This window comes from Oryctolagus cuniculus, chromosome 5, assembly GCF_964237555.1.
Source record: "Oryctolagus cuniculus chromosome 5, mOryCun1.1, whole genome shotgun sequence".
NCBI classification, from domain to species: Eukaryota; Metazoa; Chordata; class Mammalia; order Lagomorpha; family Leporidae; genus Oryctolagus; species Oryctolagus cuniculus.
Genome location: NC_091436.1, coordinates 148,566,967 through 148,585,144, shown reverse-complemented (window position 1 = coordinate 148,585,144; position 18,178 = coordinate 148,566,967). Strand labels below are relative to the sequence as shown.

At 44.5% G+C, this 18,178-nt stretch overlaps 1 protein-coding gene across 2 annotated transcripts in view; it reads right to left on the bottom strand.

The window, feature by feature from the left end:
- Window positions 1-1,066: 1,066 nt before the first annotated feature.
- The window catches only part of CDKAL1 (CDK5 regulatory subunit associated protein 1 like 1), a 729,763-nt gene continuing 712,651 nt past the window's right edge, over window positions 1,067-18,178 (bottom strand). For both annotated transcript variants that reach the window (XM_008262511.4, XM_002714231.5), the window contains one exon: window positions 1,067-1,952. In XM_008262511.4, the coding sequence (XP_008260733.1) occupies window positions 1,782-1,952 (171 nt within the window). In that variant the 3' untranslated portion in view covers window positions 1,067-1,781. The remainder of the gene's footprint in view (window positions 1,953-18,178) is intronic.

Sequence of the window (18,178 nt, the reverse complement as noted above, 5' to 3'; positions counted from 1 at the left end):
GCTCACTGGTGCATGCTGAGGGAGGCTTCACTCCAACACGGGGGTCCATGACCACACCAGTGAGACAAGCACATGGTGGGCTGTAATGCAGACTCTGCCTGCCCCACGGGAAGACATACCCCTTCCATTTCACACTGCACTGGCTTATGCAAGCCACATGGGTGTGTGCCTGACTTCAAAGGGTTGGGAATGCAGCTGCGGGATCAGCCCCAGGCTTGATCTGGTTCAGAGTCCTGTGTGCAGAAAAACTGTGTATCTTATACCTACCCCCACGCTCCCCTCTTCCTCTGTAGCTGAAGGGCACAGAAAAGCAACAGCTGGGTTTCCAGGCCCTTACTCCCACCCCAGGGTCACTGGAATGGTGACTGGGATCATGTGTGACCCAGTCCTGGCTACAAGACAGCGGCTCTGCTCCCTGTCTGCGCCACAGAGCCAAGGGGGAGTTGCCGCCTCACAGGGGCAGGTGCTGATGGGGGGTGGAGCCTGCACAGCTGGAACAATACTTGAAGGCCCACACCCAGGCATAAGCATGGCAGTGTAGCTGTCAGATGGGGGAGGAGGGGAGGAGAGCGCAGGACTGGAGGGGATGAGAGGGAAACGGTGGAGACAGCACGAGAATTTGCTTCCTTTCGGTTATGGGTGTGGAGAGTTTGTGTCCCATACAGTTTGACTCTAGGCTTTGCGTGATATTTTTCTCTCCGCTAGGTTTTTGTTAAATGAGCCACCTTGGTACTCGCTCCGTTTATCCGCAAAGAAATGATCCACATACGGCTCAAGAGTGGAAGCATCTTGTGCCAGCCCCTCCCCCGACTCCCACAGAGAAGTGAGGGGGCTCTGGAGTGGATGTTGGACTTGATCTTTTCATTATCAATGTGAGTTCCCCTTCCAGCACAAACTGGGCTCAGGGGAAATGTACCAAGGGTTAAATATACATAAGTGTGTGTGTGTGTATTTAAATTCACCAGCTGACTTATTTAAATTTTAATATATGGATTCCATAAAAGACAAGTAAGTGGAGGTATTTAAAGATGAACACCGGATAACTGAAATTCGGATGAAGACTGCCTTTGCTTATTACACGGATGCCTTTTATTGGGAGGGAAGTCACTCCACTTAGTAAAGTCCAGCGGTGTCGGGCAGAAAGAAAACGTCACAAAAGGCGCACGGTTTGTTTTCGACAGATCCAGTTTTTTGGAGTTTGTAGATGCTATGGAGGTGGGTGATGGCTCACGTGTCACAGAGTGTTGCCAAGACTCCTTTAATTGGCAGCTTTTTCCTGGTGCATTCCAAAAAGGATTTGAGTTCCAAAAATAGGTTGTCTATAAAAATTTTGGGGAATACATCTGCTGTGAAAAAATAAGATGTTTGCAGCATTAGGACTCCAGACAATGCATGGGCAAGATGCACTTACAAATGTTGATGAAAGGTTAAAAATTCTTCCACATAAGGAAACGATGACCAGAGTCCTTGTACAATTAGGCTGTGACTTACAGATTTCTTTTTTAAAATGCCACCACTCATATTTCTTGCTAAAAACAAACCAAAAGGAGTTTAATTTGAAAAATATGCTATGGCAGCTGCGATTGGGTTTCAGGTCAAATAACCAATGGGCTCCCCTCAATGTGAGCCAGGGTGAGCCTCATTAAGTTGTAGGCTAGAGAGGAGGCAGCGGGGACAGCACAAATCATTGCCCCCGGAGAAGTGATGTGGATGCCTTCCTGGTCGTAGCAGATTTAATTAGGGATTTATTCTTCTTCATGGACACTTCCTTCAGTTGTTTTCTAATTACAGACTCTGACTAAAAAAGCAGCAAGAAATGCCAGCAGAGCGAGACCCACAGCAACCCTCAGGGCGCAGTCCTGATGCAGGCTTGGCGTTGGCCGCATTGTCCTGGAACTCGACGAGCCGCGGGATGTTGAACTCAGGTGGTGCCCAAGCTTGTTTCTGAGTTCCTAATAAAGAGACAAACAGAGGGGAAATGACTTTAAGATGCAGAGACAGCCCTGGTGTGAAGGCCAGCAAACAGTGGGTTCCTCAGGGGCCCTACCGTTGATGTCCCCTTCACCATGGGCTGATTAGAACCCCAGCCAAGGTAGGGAGGAACAAGTCACAATTCCTTTCCAAGAATGCCCAAACCAACTTGATTTTCCTAATGCATAGCTATAGGAGAGAGACAAACCATTTCTACAGGGAATCAAGGCCAAATTCATGGAAGGCAGGATTTGTGGCCAGTAGAGTCGCATCGGAATGGTCTGGGGCTACAACCAGACTTAGCCACAGGAGAATGAGAGCTGGAAAAGACAAGGACGCCATGGTATTCAGCAGACACCTTCCTTGGGACAGGGATTCTCAGCTGGAGCATGTGGCCACTTGGGTGTCTTGTGTTGCAGATTTTTCCCGTATGTACCTGCTTTAGAAGCAGTGCCTCCCCACATAACCCTAACACTTTGAGAAGTGGTGTTGGGAAAGAGGCAGATGAGAAATACCACATGGAAGGAACAATACAGAGGAGGGGCGTCCTGGAAGCAGATCACAAAGTGTCGTGCATAACCACTTTTCTTAGCTGATTTTGTTTTTCCCCACCAAGCTCTCTCAAGTGCCGCTGGTGCACTTGAACTTCTGTGCAGAGAGCTGTAAGTCATCACATTTTGTGGAAGCACTGCATAACCTTCCACAGGCAGGCGAGGGAATCCGGTGGTAGGTCTTGGCCACGGATGAAGTGGGAGATCACGAGGGCCTATGTTAGGATTATGGCGGAAGGGATGGAAAGGAAACAATTGTTTTTGATACAGAAGCAACAGGATGTGAAATTAGATGAGTGGATAATGAGAGGTACAAAGAACAGGAATGGGGAAATGAAAATAACTTCTACAGTCCAATTTCCACAGGCTCATATTTACACATGATGGCTGTGGAAGAATTCTGGCTTTGACTGCAGCAGACAAATTGCAAAATTAATAAAGCTGCTGGCCACCAGGATAAAGCTCTCAACCCTAATGACAGTCAAACCATCACTCACTTCTCCACTCCTCGGGGAACTGGGCCGATACCCTGAGGGTCTCCCTGCACTCTAGGTCCTCAAACTGACTTCCCCACAGCAGGAGTAGGCAAGCGTGGAGCTCAGTGGTGCACCCAGAGCTGCCCTGGCCCCCATGAGACAGCTCTCTTACGAGACTGGCTTTCTGCATGATATTTTGGAGTTGGAAACATGTTGCTGACCTTCTGTTTTCATGAGAAATAGCTCCAAGGCTGCAGGGGCAGCAGTCATACCGATATCGCAATCTTGGCCTCAGGAGGCAGAGAAAAACGGTGGTTGAACAAGGCGATCCTCTTTCAACAGAGATCTGGATGTAAAAGCAGTGATTCACAGGCTCACAAGACTAAGGAAGCCAGGTGAGAGCCCGGAGTGCCTGCTTTCAATGCAATAATAAAAGACTCAAGACAGCAGGAAGGAAAGAGTTGCTGCATTTTTCCTCCCCCAGCTCTAAGTAGCACAGCCTGGAGAAAGATGCCTTGTCTCCTGCTTGGGGTAAGTTAAGGGAATTAAGCCCAGACCTTAGACTTGAAACCCAGTACTAGGCCAGGTAACATGAAACCTGTAGCTAGACAGGGCCTCACTACCCACTGCGTCAGGCCAGTGCCTGTGGACTGAGTCTCTGGGCTCTTCTTAGCCAGATGACCAAAGGACCACCTCCACTGCCCCTTTCCTAGACTCTGATAGCAGATTAAAACACAGCCAGAGGGGAGTCAGAAGGCAAAGTGAGCTTAGGCCTTTGTGTTACAGCTGAGGGTTGGGCATCCCAGGGTGAGACCCAGCACCAGGTAAAGCCCAAAAGGCATCTATCCCCCAGGCCAGAGTTCCCAGAGCCTATAAATTGGCCAGGCAGATGGTGGAGACCTGCACCTTGGTGGGAAAGTCTTATTTTGGACCACGTCACTGCCAGTTTCACAAGGACTGGGTTTGTACTCCTGAGACCACACAGGGCCTGGTGACTCAGACTCAGGAAAAGCCCAGGTGCTAGCCTGGGTGGCTCAGGGCCTGCCTCTACCATCATTCCCCAAACCTCAGGCAGACAGTTAAGACTCGACTTGCAAGGCAGAAGGGCAGGAAAGTGAGCTCAGCACTTTTGCCTGGTAGCTCACTGCCACTCCTACAGCAACAAGATCTAGTACCAGACTGAGCCAAGAGGCCCCTAGCCCTGTGCCAGTGCTTGAAGACAGAGCACCTAGACCTGAGTACAAGATAAAGAGCTGTGCCTTGCTAGGATGGATGAGTGTTTCGGCCTGCACCGCTGTTGAGTCTTGCACGGGGCTGGTACAGATCCGAAAGGCTGTGGCTACAAGATAGAGCTGCAACTCGCCTTAATGCCAGTCAAGGTAGGCCAGGGCATGTCACCTCGCAGCCCGGTGTGCATCTTGGAACTCAATGCTGGCTAGGTGGTTGTAGGCATTCTCACAACAACAGGCAGATCTCAACCATACCAGTGCTTGTTGGGGGAGCCTCAGGAACCCTGTGGCACTGGCTGATATCCTGGTCAGTATCACCTGTGGTTTCAGTGAGCCTGGATTGCAGTTCTATCTAAATGACGTGACCCTTGGCCCTACCGTGCGTCTGTCTAGATGGGCTATGGGCACCATGTCTGACAGAGCCGTGCAATGTATATCGGTGGTTGCAGGCATTCTTACTCTGTTTCTCCCCCAATCCCAGGAAAATGAATCCAGAGAGAGGTTAATTGTTTGTTTCAGGGATGAAAAGGTAAATGGTGCCAAGACATTCCATAGAAACATGGGGACCTGTATACCTCTGCTGGACTCCAGGCTGGTGCTACTGTGACTCCAGCCCTGCTCCTGCCAATGTGGGGACGTAAGTGACACCATGGGCCACTACTGAGACCCATTTACCCCTGCTAGGACTGAGACACGTGCCCTGTGCCCCTGCCACTGATTACTGTGGGGATAATACAGGGAGACTATACTATAGCCTCCAACTGGAACTAAAGCTAAAATAGCCTACCAAACCAACACCTGAACATATGTCTTCAGGAAAAAGCCATTTGCCACAAAGGACACTCATTAAAATTTATAGAAACAACTGATCAGCAGATGTGCAAATATCAACATATGGACAGAGGAAGTATGAAAAAGTAAGGCAGTGTGACATCTCCAGAGAAAAGGAGATTGAGGAAATGCCTGATAAAGAATGCAAAGGGATGATTGTAAGAATTGTCAAACAAATACAGAAGAATATGCACAGACAATTGAATGAATTTAGGAAAACAATGCATATGACTGAGAAAGTCAGCAAAGAGAGCAAAACCTGGAAAAATGAACCAAACAGAAACCTTGGAAACAAAGATCTTAATAAGCCAAATTAAAAAAAATACAGTTGAAAGTCTCAACAACAGATAAGATCAAGTGGAAGAAAGAATGTCTGAACTTGAAGACGGTCTTTTTGAAGTTAGCTGTCAGACTATAACATATAACAAAGAGAAAGAGACACCTATGGGAGCCCATTAACTAAACATAGAAAACCTATTCCACTAACTAATAGCTTAAAGATACCCCAAAGTTGAGAAAGATATGAACATTCAAGTATAGAAGGCCCCTAAAACCCCAAATAGACATGATCAGAAAAGATCCTCTCACTGCAACGCATTAAAGTCAAACTCTGAAAATTAAAACACAAATAGAATTCTACAATCTTCAAGATAAAATTGCCAAGTTATACTTAAGGGGGCACCCTTTAACTAACGGATTTTCTTTCCTTACAGGACAGGAGAGAATAGAATGGTATACGCCAAGTTCTGAAAGAAAACAAACTGCTGCCCGGCCGGCGCCGCGGCTCACTAGGCTAATCCTCCGCCTAGCGGCGCCGGCACACCGGGTTCTAGTCCCGGTCAGGGCGCCGGATTCTGTCCCGGTTGCCCCTCTTCCAGGAAAGCCCTCTGCTGTGGTCAGGGAGTGCAGTGGAGGATGGCCCAGGTGCTTGGGCCCTGCACCCCATGGGAGACCAGGAAAAGCACCTGGCTCCTGGCTCCTGCCATCGGATCAGCGCGGTGCGCCGGCCGCAGCGCGCCGGCCGCGGCGGCCATTGGAGAGTGAACCAACGGCAAAGGAAGCCCTTTCTCTCTGTCTCTCTCTCTGTCCACTCTGCCTGTCAAAAAAAAAAAAAAAAAAAAAAAAAAAAAAAAAAAAAAAAAAAACCTGCTGCCCAAGGACACCATATCCAGAGAAACTATCCTTAAGGAGAAATGAAGACATCCCCAGACAAGCAAAGAATGGAAGAGCTGATCACCACCCGATCAGCCTCCCCAAAGACGCATAAGGGGGTCATCCATACAGAAGCAAAAGAAAGATACCCACCGTCATGAAAACATGTGAAGCTATAACGCCTCTGGAAAGAGGAGAGGATCCAAGATGTCTGAATAGGAAAAAGACAAGAACAGAGGAGGGACTGCATTCCCAGGGACAGTGAAAGAGAAGTCTGCAGAAAGAAGAATGACTCCATGGAGTGGCAGATAGGGCACAGCCAGTGGCTGGTAGGGATGTCATCTTCTTGGAACCAGGCAAGAGGAACCTGTGCCACTGGTGATACTGCCTGAGGGCCACTTTTAGTCCCCATTGCCTTTGAGCCTGGTCTGCAGGGTTGGTAGGGGATGGGGTGCCCACTTGGGTCTGAGAAGCAGGGGTACCCTGCTCCCCTTCCTTCACTCTATCAAGGCACCAGACTCAACTTGCCCAAGTGGAGCAGCGACTGACCCCTGATGGTCAGGCAGCTGACTTGGGGCTGAGCGTGGCTCCCCTGTTCCCTGAGTATTGGGGTAGGTGACTACAGGAGGTTCTGGATCACACCAAAGTATGCATAGATCCTGTGTGTGGTCATGAGCCTGAGTGGGTGGGTGCACAGGCTCTGTGGGCTGGTTCACCTTGGCTGACAGAGCTCCCTGGCCTGTCACTGAAGGAGCAGACACTCCACTAAGCCATAGAGGCATATTTCTAAGAATAAAGCCCTCAGAGGAGAAAACTGCAAGTGTTTCCACAGATGGCTACAAATGTAGAAATATAAGAAACACGGACGAGGAAGACACAACTCTTCAATATTAGAATGTGAAGACAAGGAGATTGATGAAATGCCTCAAAAGGATTTCAAAAGAATCATCATGATTACTCAAAAACACAGAGAAGCAAATACATGAGTTAAAGAAAACCAAACATGACATGGATGAGAAGTTCTACTGGGAGACAGATATTGAAGAATACTCAAACTAAAATATTAGAAATGAAGTCAGTATGTCAAAAAAAAAAAAATATAGTGGAAATCCTTAACAGACTTGCTGAGTCAGAAGAAAAAGTATCTGAGTTAGAAATCGGGTATCTGGAAATATATCAGTCACATACATAAGAAACAAAAAGAAAAAAATTAGACCAAAAAGGAGTGTTTGAGATTTATGGAATACCACTTGTTCCCTTTAAATTTTTAAATTATAAATAGATTTTTTAAATGACAAGACTAAATCATTACTTATCAATAACTTTATAAATGGATTGTACAGATTAAAATACTCAATGATAAGCTGCCTATAAGAATCTCAATTCAGAGTAGAAGTGCTGAAAGATATTCATGCATGAACACAAGTAGCTATGCTTATCATCAGAGACCCTGAAACAAAAATTAGGCAAAGAAGGCGGCTATATAATGACCAAGAGATCAATTCTAAAAGATAATTATTGTAAATGTATATGCACTTTATGCCAAAAGCACCCAATTATCATATCTAAAGGGACAAAGAGGCTCCAATACCATAACTGGGGGGGACTTCAATACCCCACTTACATTAGTGGACATCAACACAAACATTAAATGGTACTATAGACCAAATGGACCTAACATTTACAGAAAATTTGACCCAACAGCTGCAGAATACATATTCTTTTCACCAGCACATGGAACATTCTGTAGGCTAGGCCATACCTTATGCCACAGAGTAAGTCTCAATAAATTCAGAAACATTGGAAAAAACAAATGATGCAGTTTTAATCACAAGAGTAAAATTATAAATCAACAGCAAAGGAAATTTTAAATATTATACTAAATATATTAACTATTATACATAGAGAATGAACAAAATGCTTGTAAATGAAATCTAAGGAAAATTTTAAAATTCCTCAAAACATATATGGGGCCAGTGCTGTGGCACAGCAGATAAAGCCACTGCCTGTGGTGCCAGCCTCCCGTATGAGCACCAGTTCAAGTCCCAGCTGCTCTATTTCCAATCCAGCTCCCTGCTAATGTGTCTGGGAAAGCAGCAGAATATGGCCCAAGTCCTTGGGCCCTTGCTCCCATGAAGGAAACCCAGAAATAACTCCTGCCTCTCGAATGGTGCAGCTCTGGCCATTGAGGCCATTTGGGGAGTGAACCAGCAGATGGAAGATTTTTCTGTCTCTCAAATTCTTTCAAATAAGTCTTTAAAAAAATGCATACTGAAACTTACAGGATACAGGAAAAAGCACTACTAACAGGGAAGTTTATAGCAATAAGGTCCTACATCAAAAAAATATTTTAAAGATCTCAAATAAGGACCTAGAAAAACATGAATAAACTAAACCCAACAATATAAGAATTTTTAAAAAGATCAACAAAATTAATAAAGCTGTAGTTAGACAAAAAAAGAATCACATGGAAAAGGAAGTATTATAATCTCACAAATATAAATGATCATTGGGGACTATCATTAACAATATATCAGCACATTGGGAAGCTGAGAAGAAATGGATTCATTTCTGGAAGCACTTGACTTCCAAACCAGAAAAGACGAATAATGAATAGAAAGACTGAATTAGTAACAGTCTCCCAACAAAATAAAACCGGGCTGTGATGGCTTCACTGCTTCACTTCTACTAGACTGGCAAGGAAGAACTAACAATAGTTCCTCTCAAACTGCACTAGAAAATTGAAAGGGAGAAAACCTTCCCAAACTCATCCTACAAGGTCAGTATCACCTTGGCTTCAAAACCAGAGAAGGACCCAACAAAAAAGAATGAACCAATATCCCTAATGAACACACAGACATAAAAATTCTCAACAAGATACTATTAAACAATCCAAGAACACCTCAGAAAGATTCACCATGACCAAAGGATGCTGCAGTGATTCAATATATGTAAATCAAACATTGTACATCAATGAAATGAAGGATAAAAATCAAATGACTATCTCAATAGATGCAGAGAAAAGCATTCAGTAGAATTCAACATTCACTCATGATTAAAAGCCTAGACTAATTAAAAGGGAGAGGGATTATACAACAACAGTTATATATGACATGCACAGCCAACGTCATATTGAATGGGGAGAAGCTGCAAGCATTTCCTCTATGATGAGAAACCAGACATGGATGTCCACTCTCATTCTTATTGAATACAGCACAGGAGGTTCTAGCCATGGCTATTTAGAAAAGAGGAAGTCAAATTACCTGTGTAGATATTATTTTCTATGTAGGGAAACCTAAGGACTCCATGAAAAGACTTAGAACTGACTGATGAATTTAGTTAAGTTGCAGGATAAAAAATAAACACCAATGAGAAACTCAGAAAGAAATTATAAGAGCAATGCCATTCACAATAAATACAAAAAATATCTTGGGATAAATTTAACCAAGGATGTGAAAAATTTTCTCCGATGCAATTTATAAAACACTGATGAAAGAAACTGGAGACACACAAAAAAAATGAAAAGATTTCCTATGTCCATGGATCAGAATAATTCTTAATAAAATGTCCATTTACAGGTTCAATGCAATCTCCATCAAAATGCCAATGATATTCTTTATAGAACTAGAGAAGACAATCTTTAGTAAAAGGTGAAAGATTTATACGATCTGAAGAGAAACCAGAGTATAATAAAACAATCTTAACATTCACACGGAAGCAGAAAAGATCCCCAATAGCCAAAGATGAAGGTAGCACAATACTTGATTTAAAGACATACTATGAGTTACTGTAACCATATGTTAAACACATAAACAGACACATAAATAGCATAAAAACCCCAGCAATGCATCAACCCATCTACAGCCAACTGTTTCTTGACCAAGGGGCCAAGACACACACCAGAAAACTGACAGTCGCTTTAATAAATGGTGCTGATGAAACTGTATCTCCATGTGTCAAAGATTTAATCTTGCTACTCCTCCCACTCCCAACTCTCTCTCTCTATAAAAAATCAACTCAAGATCAAAAAAAAAAAAAAAAACAATCTAACACAGGCAGCTAGCAAGATACTAGAAGAAAACACAGGGGAAACCCTTCAAAACATCATTGTAGGCAGTGATATTTTTGGAAAAACCCCTAAAAGCACTTCCAACAAATGCAAAACTAGACAAACAGCACTGCATCAAACTAAGACTACACAGCGAAGGAAACAATCAGTAGAGTGAAAAAAACAAGCAAAAGAAGGGGGGAAATATTTGAAACTATTGATCTGACACCAGATTAATCCATATGGAGTTTTTAAAGTTCCTTAACCAAAAAACTATCAATTTAAGAAATAGACAAAGGATCTGAATAGACATTTCCCAAAAAATGCAAATGGCTGACAAGCATATGAGCAGATGCTCAATATCACCTCACTCTATTATCAGAAAGACAAATAAAAAATTGTGGCAATGATAGGGAATAAAGGGAGTCTTAATAAACTGTTGGTAGCAGTACAAAATAGTACAGCTATGGTGCAGAACAGGTTCATCAGAAAACTAAGAACAAATCTGCCATACAGCCCAGCCATTCCATTTCTGGATATATGTGTGTGTGTGTGTGTGTGTGTGTATATATAATATGTATATATATTCCAAATTAATGGAAATTAGCACACTAAAGATATTAGCACTCCAAAGTTCACTGCATCAATATTCAGTATCCAAGATATGGAATCAAATCTCGCATCCACTGTTGAATGAATGGAATATTATTCAGCTATAAAAAGAACGGAATCCTGCCATATGAAGCAAAATGGGTGAAACTGGAGATCATAATGTTAAGTTAAATAATCCAGACACAAATATCATATGTTGTCTTCCTTATGTAAAAGAATAGTGATTACTAGAAGTTGTGAGTGGGGGAGGTAGAGGGAAATTGGGTAACATGTACTAAACACAGTGAGATAGAAGTAATAGGTTCCAGTGTTTCACAGCATAGTGGAGCTACTGTTGCTAACAATGTTGTATATATTGCATGAGGAGCAGGTGGGCTCTAAACCCAAAGAAAAAGAAATTCTGATTACCTGAAGTGGTTTGTTTATGGTATACATGTGTTAAAATAGCAAATGGCACCCCATTAAAATGTACAAGTATGACATTAAAATTTTCAAAAAAAAAAACCCACAGAGTCCTTCTGTATCTGAAATTATGGAAGGTATTTGAATCCCTCAGAAGCAGCAAGGCTGTCTGACTCTTCTTTGGGTTCTTGGAAAGTAGCCTGGCTGCAGATACAAGTTAAGTGTTTAAGAATGAATGAATGTGCAGCAGACTCATAGAATGACAATTGCTTTAAGTAGCAATCCGACCTCAGAATCAGCCCTTAAGGCATTCTGATCTGACTGAAAAGCCCAGGGGTAGCATTTCAGGTATGGAAAGCCAAGACACTCTGGTAAAAAATGTCCTACATAAAGGACCCCTATGGGTGAGACCCCAGTGGAAAGAAGCAGCCACCAAAGAAGGATGTACTTTTCTCTGAAGGGAGGAGATAACTTCCACTTTTTTTATGGCCTTGTCTAAAAAACTGACGGAGTTTGTGGACTCAAAAGGCTTCCATAGCCAAGGCAGCTCCTGTCAAGAGCCTTGGGTGATCATTGACATCATACATAAGAGTGTTAATTGTTAAATAAACAAGAGTCACCATGCATTACCCATGCAGGACCTCTGTTCCCAAAGAGCTGTATCATCAGACTTAATTATAAAACTTGTTCTCAAAATTCACTTCCTTTTAGTGTATTAAATGGAGGATATTATTATGTCTCATAAGTTATAGTTATGTCTAAGAACTCACAAAAGATGTATCACCCTTCAGTTCTTAAAGGACAATCAAGTTTCTAAAAGGAAAGAAGGGAGAGCAAGGAAGGGAAAAGAGGAAGGGGGAAAAAAGGTGAAACCACCTTCAGGAAGCAGTAACATAGAACAGCTCTTGTCTAGACTGTTGAGGAACAGATCTCTTAGTTTTTTTTTAATTCCATTCTTTTTCTTTCTCAGACTAAACAGGAAGGGGAGGGAATATGTTCCTAATGTATTTATGAGGTACATACAAATAGAATGAATGTATACAGAGGTGTGTGTTCCAGGGAGGTGTGTAACCATCAAACATGCCTAAGATTTCGGTGATCCATGGGTCATGTGGTGTTTGCAGGGCACTAATGTACATGAGTCATGAACTGTAGTCTCTAGTAATTAATTAAACCATCACTTTCTAAGATTGGTTCTGCAAGACCAGAACTGAGAGGCTGATTTGTCTCCTAGACTTGAGTCTTTTAACCTTTGCCACTCAAAGATGGCTCTGAGAAGTCAATGAAGACCATAGACTCTTTCCTAGGGATGTGTACAGGTGCCCGTGCACACACACGCACAACCACACTCAGTCTGTATAGTACTGCAGCAGAGTCAGAAGTAGCCTCAATCAGCAGTGGATCTAGACCGTGTCTCCCCAAAGACACCAATTTAAACAGCTTTTCATGAGTCAACCTACCTTCAGAAGTCTTTTTCTAATCATTTTTAATAGGGAGATTACTGATGCCATAGACAGGAGTGTCAATTGGTAAAGTCAACAACAGGAGTCCCTGTGCACTTACTCCTCATGTAGGATCTCTGTCCTTAATGTGCTGTACATTGAGATTTAATGCTATAACGAGTACTCAAACAATATATTTCACTTTGTGTTTCTATGGGGGTGCAAACTGTTGAAATCCTTACTTAATGCATACTAAACTGATCCTCTGTAAAAAAAAAAAAAAAAAGAAAAAGAAATTATCAATTCCCAACTTGACTCTCACTGGGATTAAACATGACAATAGGTCTGCTCTGATTTCATCATCATTTAAAAAAAAAATCATCTATTATTTTTCACTTTATGTTTCTGTGTGGGAGCAAACTGTTGAAATCCATATTTGATGTATACTAAGCTGATCTTCTGTATATTAAGATAATCAAAAATGAATCTTGATGTGAATGGAAGGGGAGAGGGAGTGGGAAAGGGGAGGGTTGTGGGTGGGAGGGACGGTATGGGGGGGAAGCCATTGTAATCCATAAGTCGTACTTTGGAAATTTATATGCATTAAATAAAAGTTAAAAAAAAATTTTATTTAAAAGGTAGAGAAGAGAATCTACCTCCTGGTTCACTTCCCAAGTACCTGGGAGGCAGAAACTCAATCCAGGTCCCCCATGTCTGTGGCAGGGATCCAAGTACTGACCCATCACCTTCTGCCTCCCAAGGCTCACATCACAAGGAAGCTGTAATCCACCGTAGAACCAGGGCTCAAACCCAAGGCACTCTGATATGAGATGCAGGTATCCAGCAAGCTCTCTTAACAGCTACACCAAATACCCACCCCTGAGGCCTTCACTTATGTGTGTAACCATGAATACAGAATTAGGTACAGGGTCTTAGAAGGCGTCACACAAAGCAAGAGGTGATGAAACCCCAGCTCCACTAGGGAAAAATCTACCCTGCCCTTGGCACCCGTGCAGAGTGCTGCAATTTGAGAAGCTGCTGCTTTGATTAGTGGTCAGGTTGACCCAGGCAGAGGTAGGGGAGTCTTAAAGCATTAAGCAGTAGCTTTGGGTTTATAATACATGTTGCTCCACAAAGCTATAGTTCAGGGAATGTGCCTGTGCCGTCAGCCTGAAAACAAAAATCCCTCCAAAATCCCTCTGACATTTGATGACAACTTCATAAGATACCTTCTTCTCTGCCAACTCATTTGCCATAAAATTTTGCTCAAAACATCAAAGTTACCTATTAAACTATGGGAGTGGATTATCAGTGGTTGCTTTCGAAGTAGGCAAAGTTTTCTTTCTGGCTCTGAAGCATGGAACTCATTTGAACATAACTGATCCACAGACGGGGTTCTGGAGCCGCCCTCCTGTTGCTAGTGGACAAACCAAACGTCCACTTTGAGACATCATTTTTAAAAGCTAGAATTTGGGGCTGGCATGCAGCGCAGGGGTTGTCACCCCTCAGGATGCACACATCCCATATCAGAGTACCAGTTTGAGTCTGGGCTACTGTGTTTCTGATCTAGCTTCCGGCTTACGTGCACCCTGGGAGGCAGCAGTTGCTGCCTCCAGTACGTGGGTCCCCGCCACCCATGTGGGAGATCTGGATGGAGCTCCTGGCTTCTGGCTCAGCCCTAACTGTTGTGCACATTTGGGGAGTTCAACAGTAGACAGCAGATACCTCTCTGGCTGCCTCTCAATCAGCCTTTCTATCTCTCTGCCTTTCAAATAAAATGAGAATTTAAAAAAAAAAAAAAAAACTTCCATTGCTACTCAAAAATACCTTTTTCGAAACAGGCAGAAATGTGAAACAAGGCAGGATCTGACTTTTGTTCAATCAAAGAGGCATGTGTTGAGTTATGGTAGACGGACAAACACCCTAGCAATTCCCGTTAGGTACTCTTGTTAGCTTTTATTACCACAGGCTTTCCCCTCTTGTAAATTTCACTGCTCCCTTAAGTAATTTCTAAATCCACTTACTTGCTAACTCTTAAATATGTTCTAATTTTCAAAAATAGACCTTTTCCAATCCTGCATAAGTAAACAATGTGTTACAGCAGAACCCAGCATATACAATGAGAAGAAAACTTTGGTGTTCAGAAACTTCAGGGATCAGATTTCAATCGTTAAGAGGAAGCCAGAGCAAGCTAGAGGCTAAGATCCTCCCCCAGTCGTCTCCCCACAAATACCAATTAAAGAGCTTTCCACGAGCCAGTCCACCTTCAGGCGAGCCGGGGAAGCCAGGGAAGAGGCCATGATGCCTGGTCTTAGGGCACTGAGAGAGATGCACTGAAGAAGGCAGGAAGAAAAGTGCTGGCGGCCCCACTCCTCCCTGTCCCCAAGCAGCAGAGTGTGGAGACACCTCCTGCCTGGGGCATGGAGAGGGCGTCAAGTCCAGGCCTAGTACCAGGCTTGGCATGGTAACACCTAGTGCTGAGCAGAGCTCCACAACCCCGTGCCCCAAAGCCAGGACCTGTGGACTGAGCCTCTGGACCTGAGTTAGCCAAGGGACTGCCTCCGGCACCCCTCCCCAACCTCAGAATAGAGGAAGACCCCCACTCACTGCTGGGTGGGGCAGGAAAGCAAGCATGGGGCTGGATGTCTCAGAGCTCAGAGATACACACAGCCTTATTCAGAAGGGAACAATGCACATGGCCTCTGCCATCTGTTTTCTGAGATCTGCCCTGAGCCAGGACAGGCTTCCCTTGGCAGGGAAGGGGTAAGCAGGAGGGCCCTGGCAGTTACCTCATGTCAGACACCTGAGGCATCCACCCCTGGAGAACCCTGGGGCCCCTGCAGGCCCTAAGCCTGGGGAGCTGCTGCCACTGCAGGGCCCAGGAGGAAGAGCCCAGCCCATGCTGTGCATCCTTTGCACCGAGCCATGGTGAGACCCCACCCACCCTGTGGCCCTGTGAAGCAGCTGCTCCACAGACTGAGTGAGCTCTGTAAGCCAGCCGGGAGGTCTTGCCCACCCGCCTGTGGCCCCAGGGAGGCCGTGGGTGGCACACCCTGAGCAGCTTGGTCTGCACAGGCCCTCAGGAAAGAGTTGGGTGGCCATTTCCCACCCCGTTGCTGTCGCAGAAGCAGCTGGCTGGCCAAACCCTCAGCCAGGGACAGAAGCAACCAGGGAACAACCCTGAGAGGCTCAGCACACAGATGAGTGGCCCCACCTATTCCTCCAGGAAGCGGCTGAGTAGTCTTTGCTGAGTGGCCCTTGGAAGAAACTGGGTGGCCCTGCCTACCCTCCTTTGTTCCTAAGAACCAGCTGGGCTGCCTGGGCTCAGAAGCTTAACCTACTGAGACTCTGAGAAGCAGACACATGGCCCTGACATCCATCCTGCACCCCAGGAAGCAGCTGGGCAGACCTCCCTGGGCAGGTTGGCCCCCAGAGGGCCTGTGAAGTTACCTGTGCAGCATTTAAACACTGCCAGGTGTCCCACTTGGGCACGCTGCTGTGGCTCAGCCCTTCTGCAGCCGTCAAACACTGACAGGTAGCCCACGTTGCTACTGTGCACATTGTACTGTATTTACAGGACCACATCCAGGAGCACCACGTACAGAGCTGCCAGTGAACCCTCTCCACGTAAGGAAGTTGCATCCCAACTGGCAATGTAATCCCACAACCCCTGCAGCCTGGGCCACCGAGGTACGCTCAGACACCACCAATGTTGCATACAGCTGAAGAAGCTGTGTAGACACTATGCTGAAGTGCCTACCTGGAACCAAAGTCAACACAGTATATCCAGTCAACATCCCAGGCCATCTCCAGCATAGTTACTGGCAAAGAGATACCCTGCAATATTGGTAGAAGCAACTGACTCAAGAGATGGCACAAAAACCCACCTAAGGACCCAAGAAGCATGAAAAGGCAAGGCAACGTGAAGTCACCAGGAGAACACAGTAATTCTCCAGTAACAGACTATGTTGACTAACTGGCTGACAAAGAATTCAACATGATGTCATTAAGGAAACTAAATGAGACACAAGAAAATACAATGTATTCAATGAAATTAGGAAGAAGGCAACTCATGGGGCAACATTTAACAATTTACATTATAGGTATTCCAGAAGAAGAGAAAGGAAAATACATAGAAAACTTATTCAATGTGCAATAATTTCCAAACCCTTTCCAAATCTTAGGAAGATATAGAAATCCAAGTCTAGGAAGCCCAAAGAACTACTAGTAGACTCGATCAATAAAGATCCTTTCTGAGGCATATTATAATCAAACTGCTATGTATAAAAAATTCTAAAAATATCAAGATAATCAAGAGAGAAAGCATTAAATGTATCCAGTCATTTATAAAGGAAGCCCCATGAAACTAAAAGCAGACTTCTCAGTGGAAATCTTACAGGCCAGGAGAAAACAGGATGACACAGACCAAGTCCTGAGGGGGTGGGAGGAAGAGTGGTGGAACAACATAAAAATCTGCCAGCCAAGAACACTATACACAGCAAGGTTATCCATCAGAAATGGAGACATAAAGACTCCAAGGAGGGGCTGGTGTTGTGGCGTAGTGGGTAAAGCCACTGCCTGTGGGTGCTGGTTCAAGTCCGGCTGCTCTGCTTCCGATCCAGCTCTCTGCTATGGACTGGGAAAGCAGTGGAGGATGGCCCAAGTCCTTGGGGCCCTTGCACCCGCACAGGAGACTGGGAGGAAGCTCCCGGCTCCTGGCTTTGGGTCAGTGCAGCTCAGGCCATTGTGGCTAATTGGGGAGTGAACCAGGGGATGGAAGACCTCTCTCTGCCTCTCTGTAAGTCTCCCTTTCAAATAAATAGATAAATCTAAAAAAAAAAAAAAAAAAAAAAAAAAAAAAGATTCCATGGAAGCAGCAAAACCTGAAGGAATTTATCACTTCGAGACTGGCCTACAAGAATTGCTTAATGCAGTCCCACAATAGAAGTGAAAGACAACCACCACTACCATGAAAACCCATGAAAGTACTCATCTCTCTGGTAGAGAAGATACAGAGCAAGGGAGAAAAAAAACTAATGCATACTTCTACTTTTGTAATGGATTTCATTTGCTATGTATCTAGTTAAAGATATTTCTAGTATTGGGGCCAGCGCTGTGGTGCAGCGGGTTAAAGCCCAAGACTACAGTGTCGGCATCCCATATGGGCACCGGTTTAAGTCCTGGCTGCTCCTCTTCTGACCCAGCTCTCTTCTATGGCCTGGGAAAGCAGTAGAAGATGGCTCAAGTCCTTGGATCCCTGCACCCACGTGGGAGACCTGGAAGAAGCCCCTGGCTCCTGGCTTCAAATCAACTCAGCTCTGGCCATTGCAGTCATTTGGGAAGTGAACCAGTGGAATGGAAGATGTCTCTCTCTCTCTGGCTCTACTTCTCTCTGTAACTACTCGGTCTTTCAAATAAATAAAATAATTATTTCAAAAAAAGACATTTCTTGTATTAACTTATG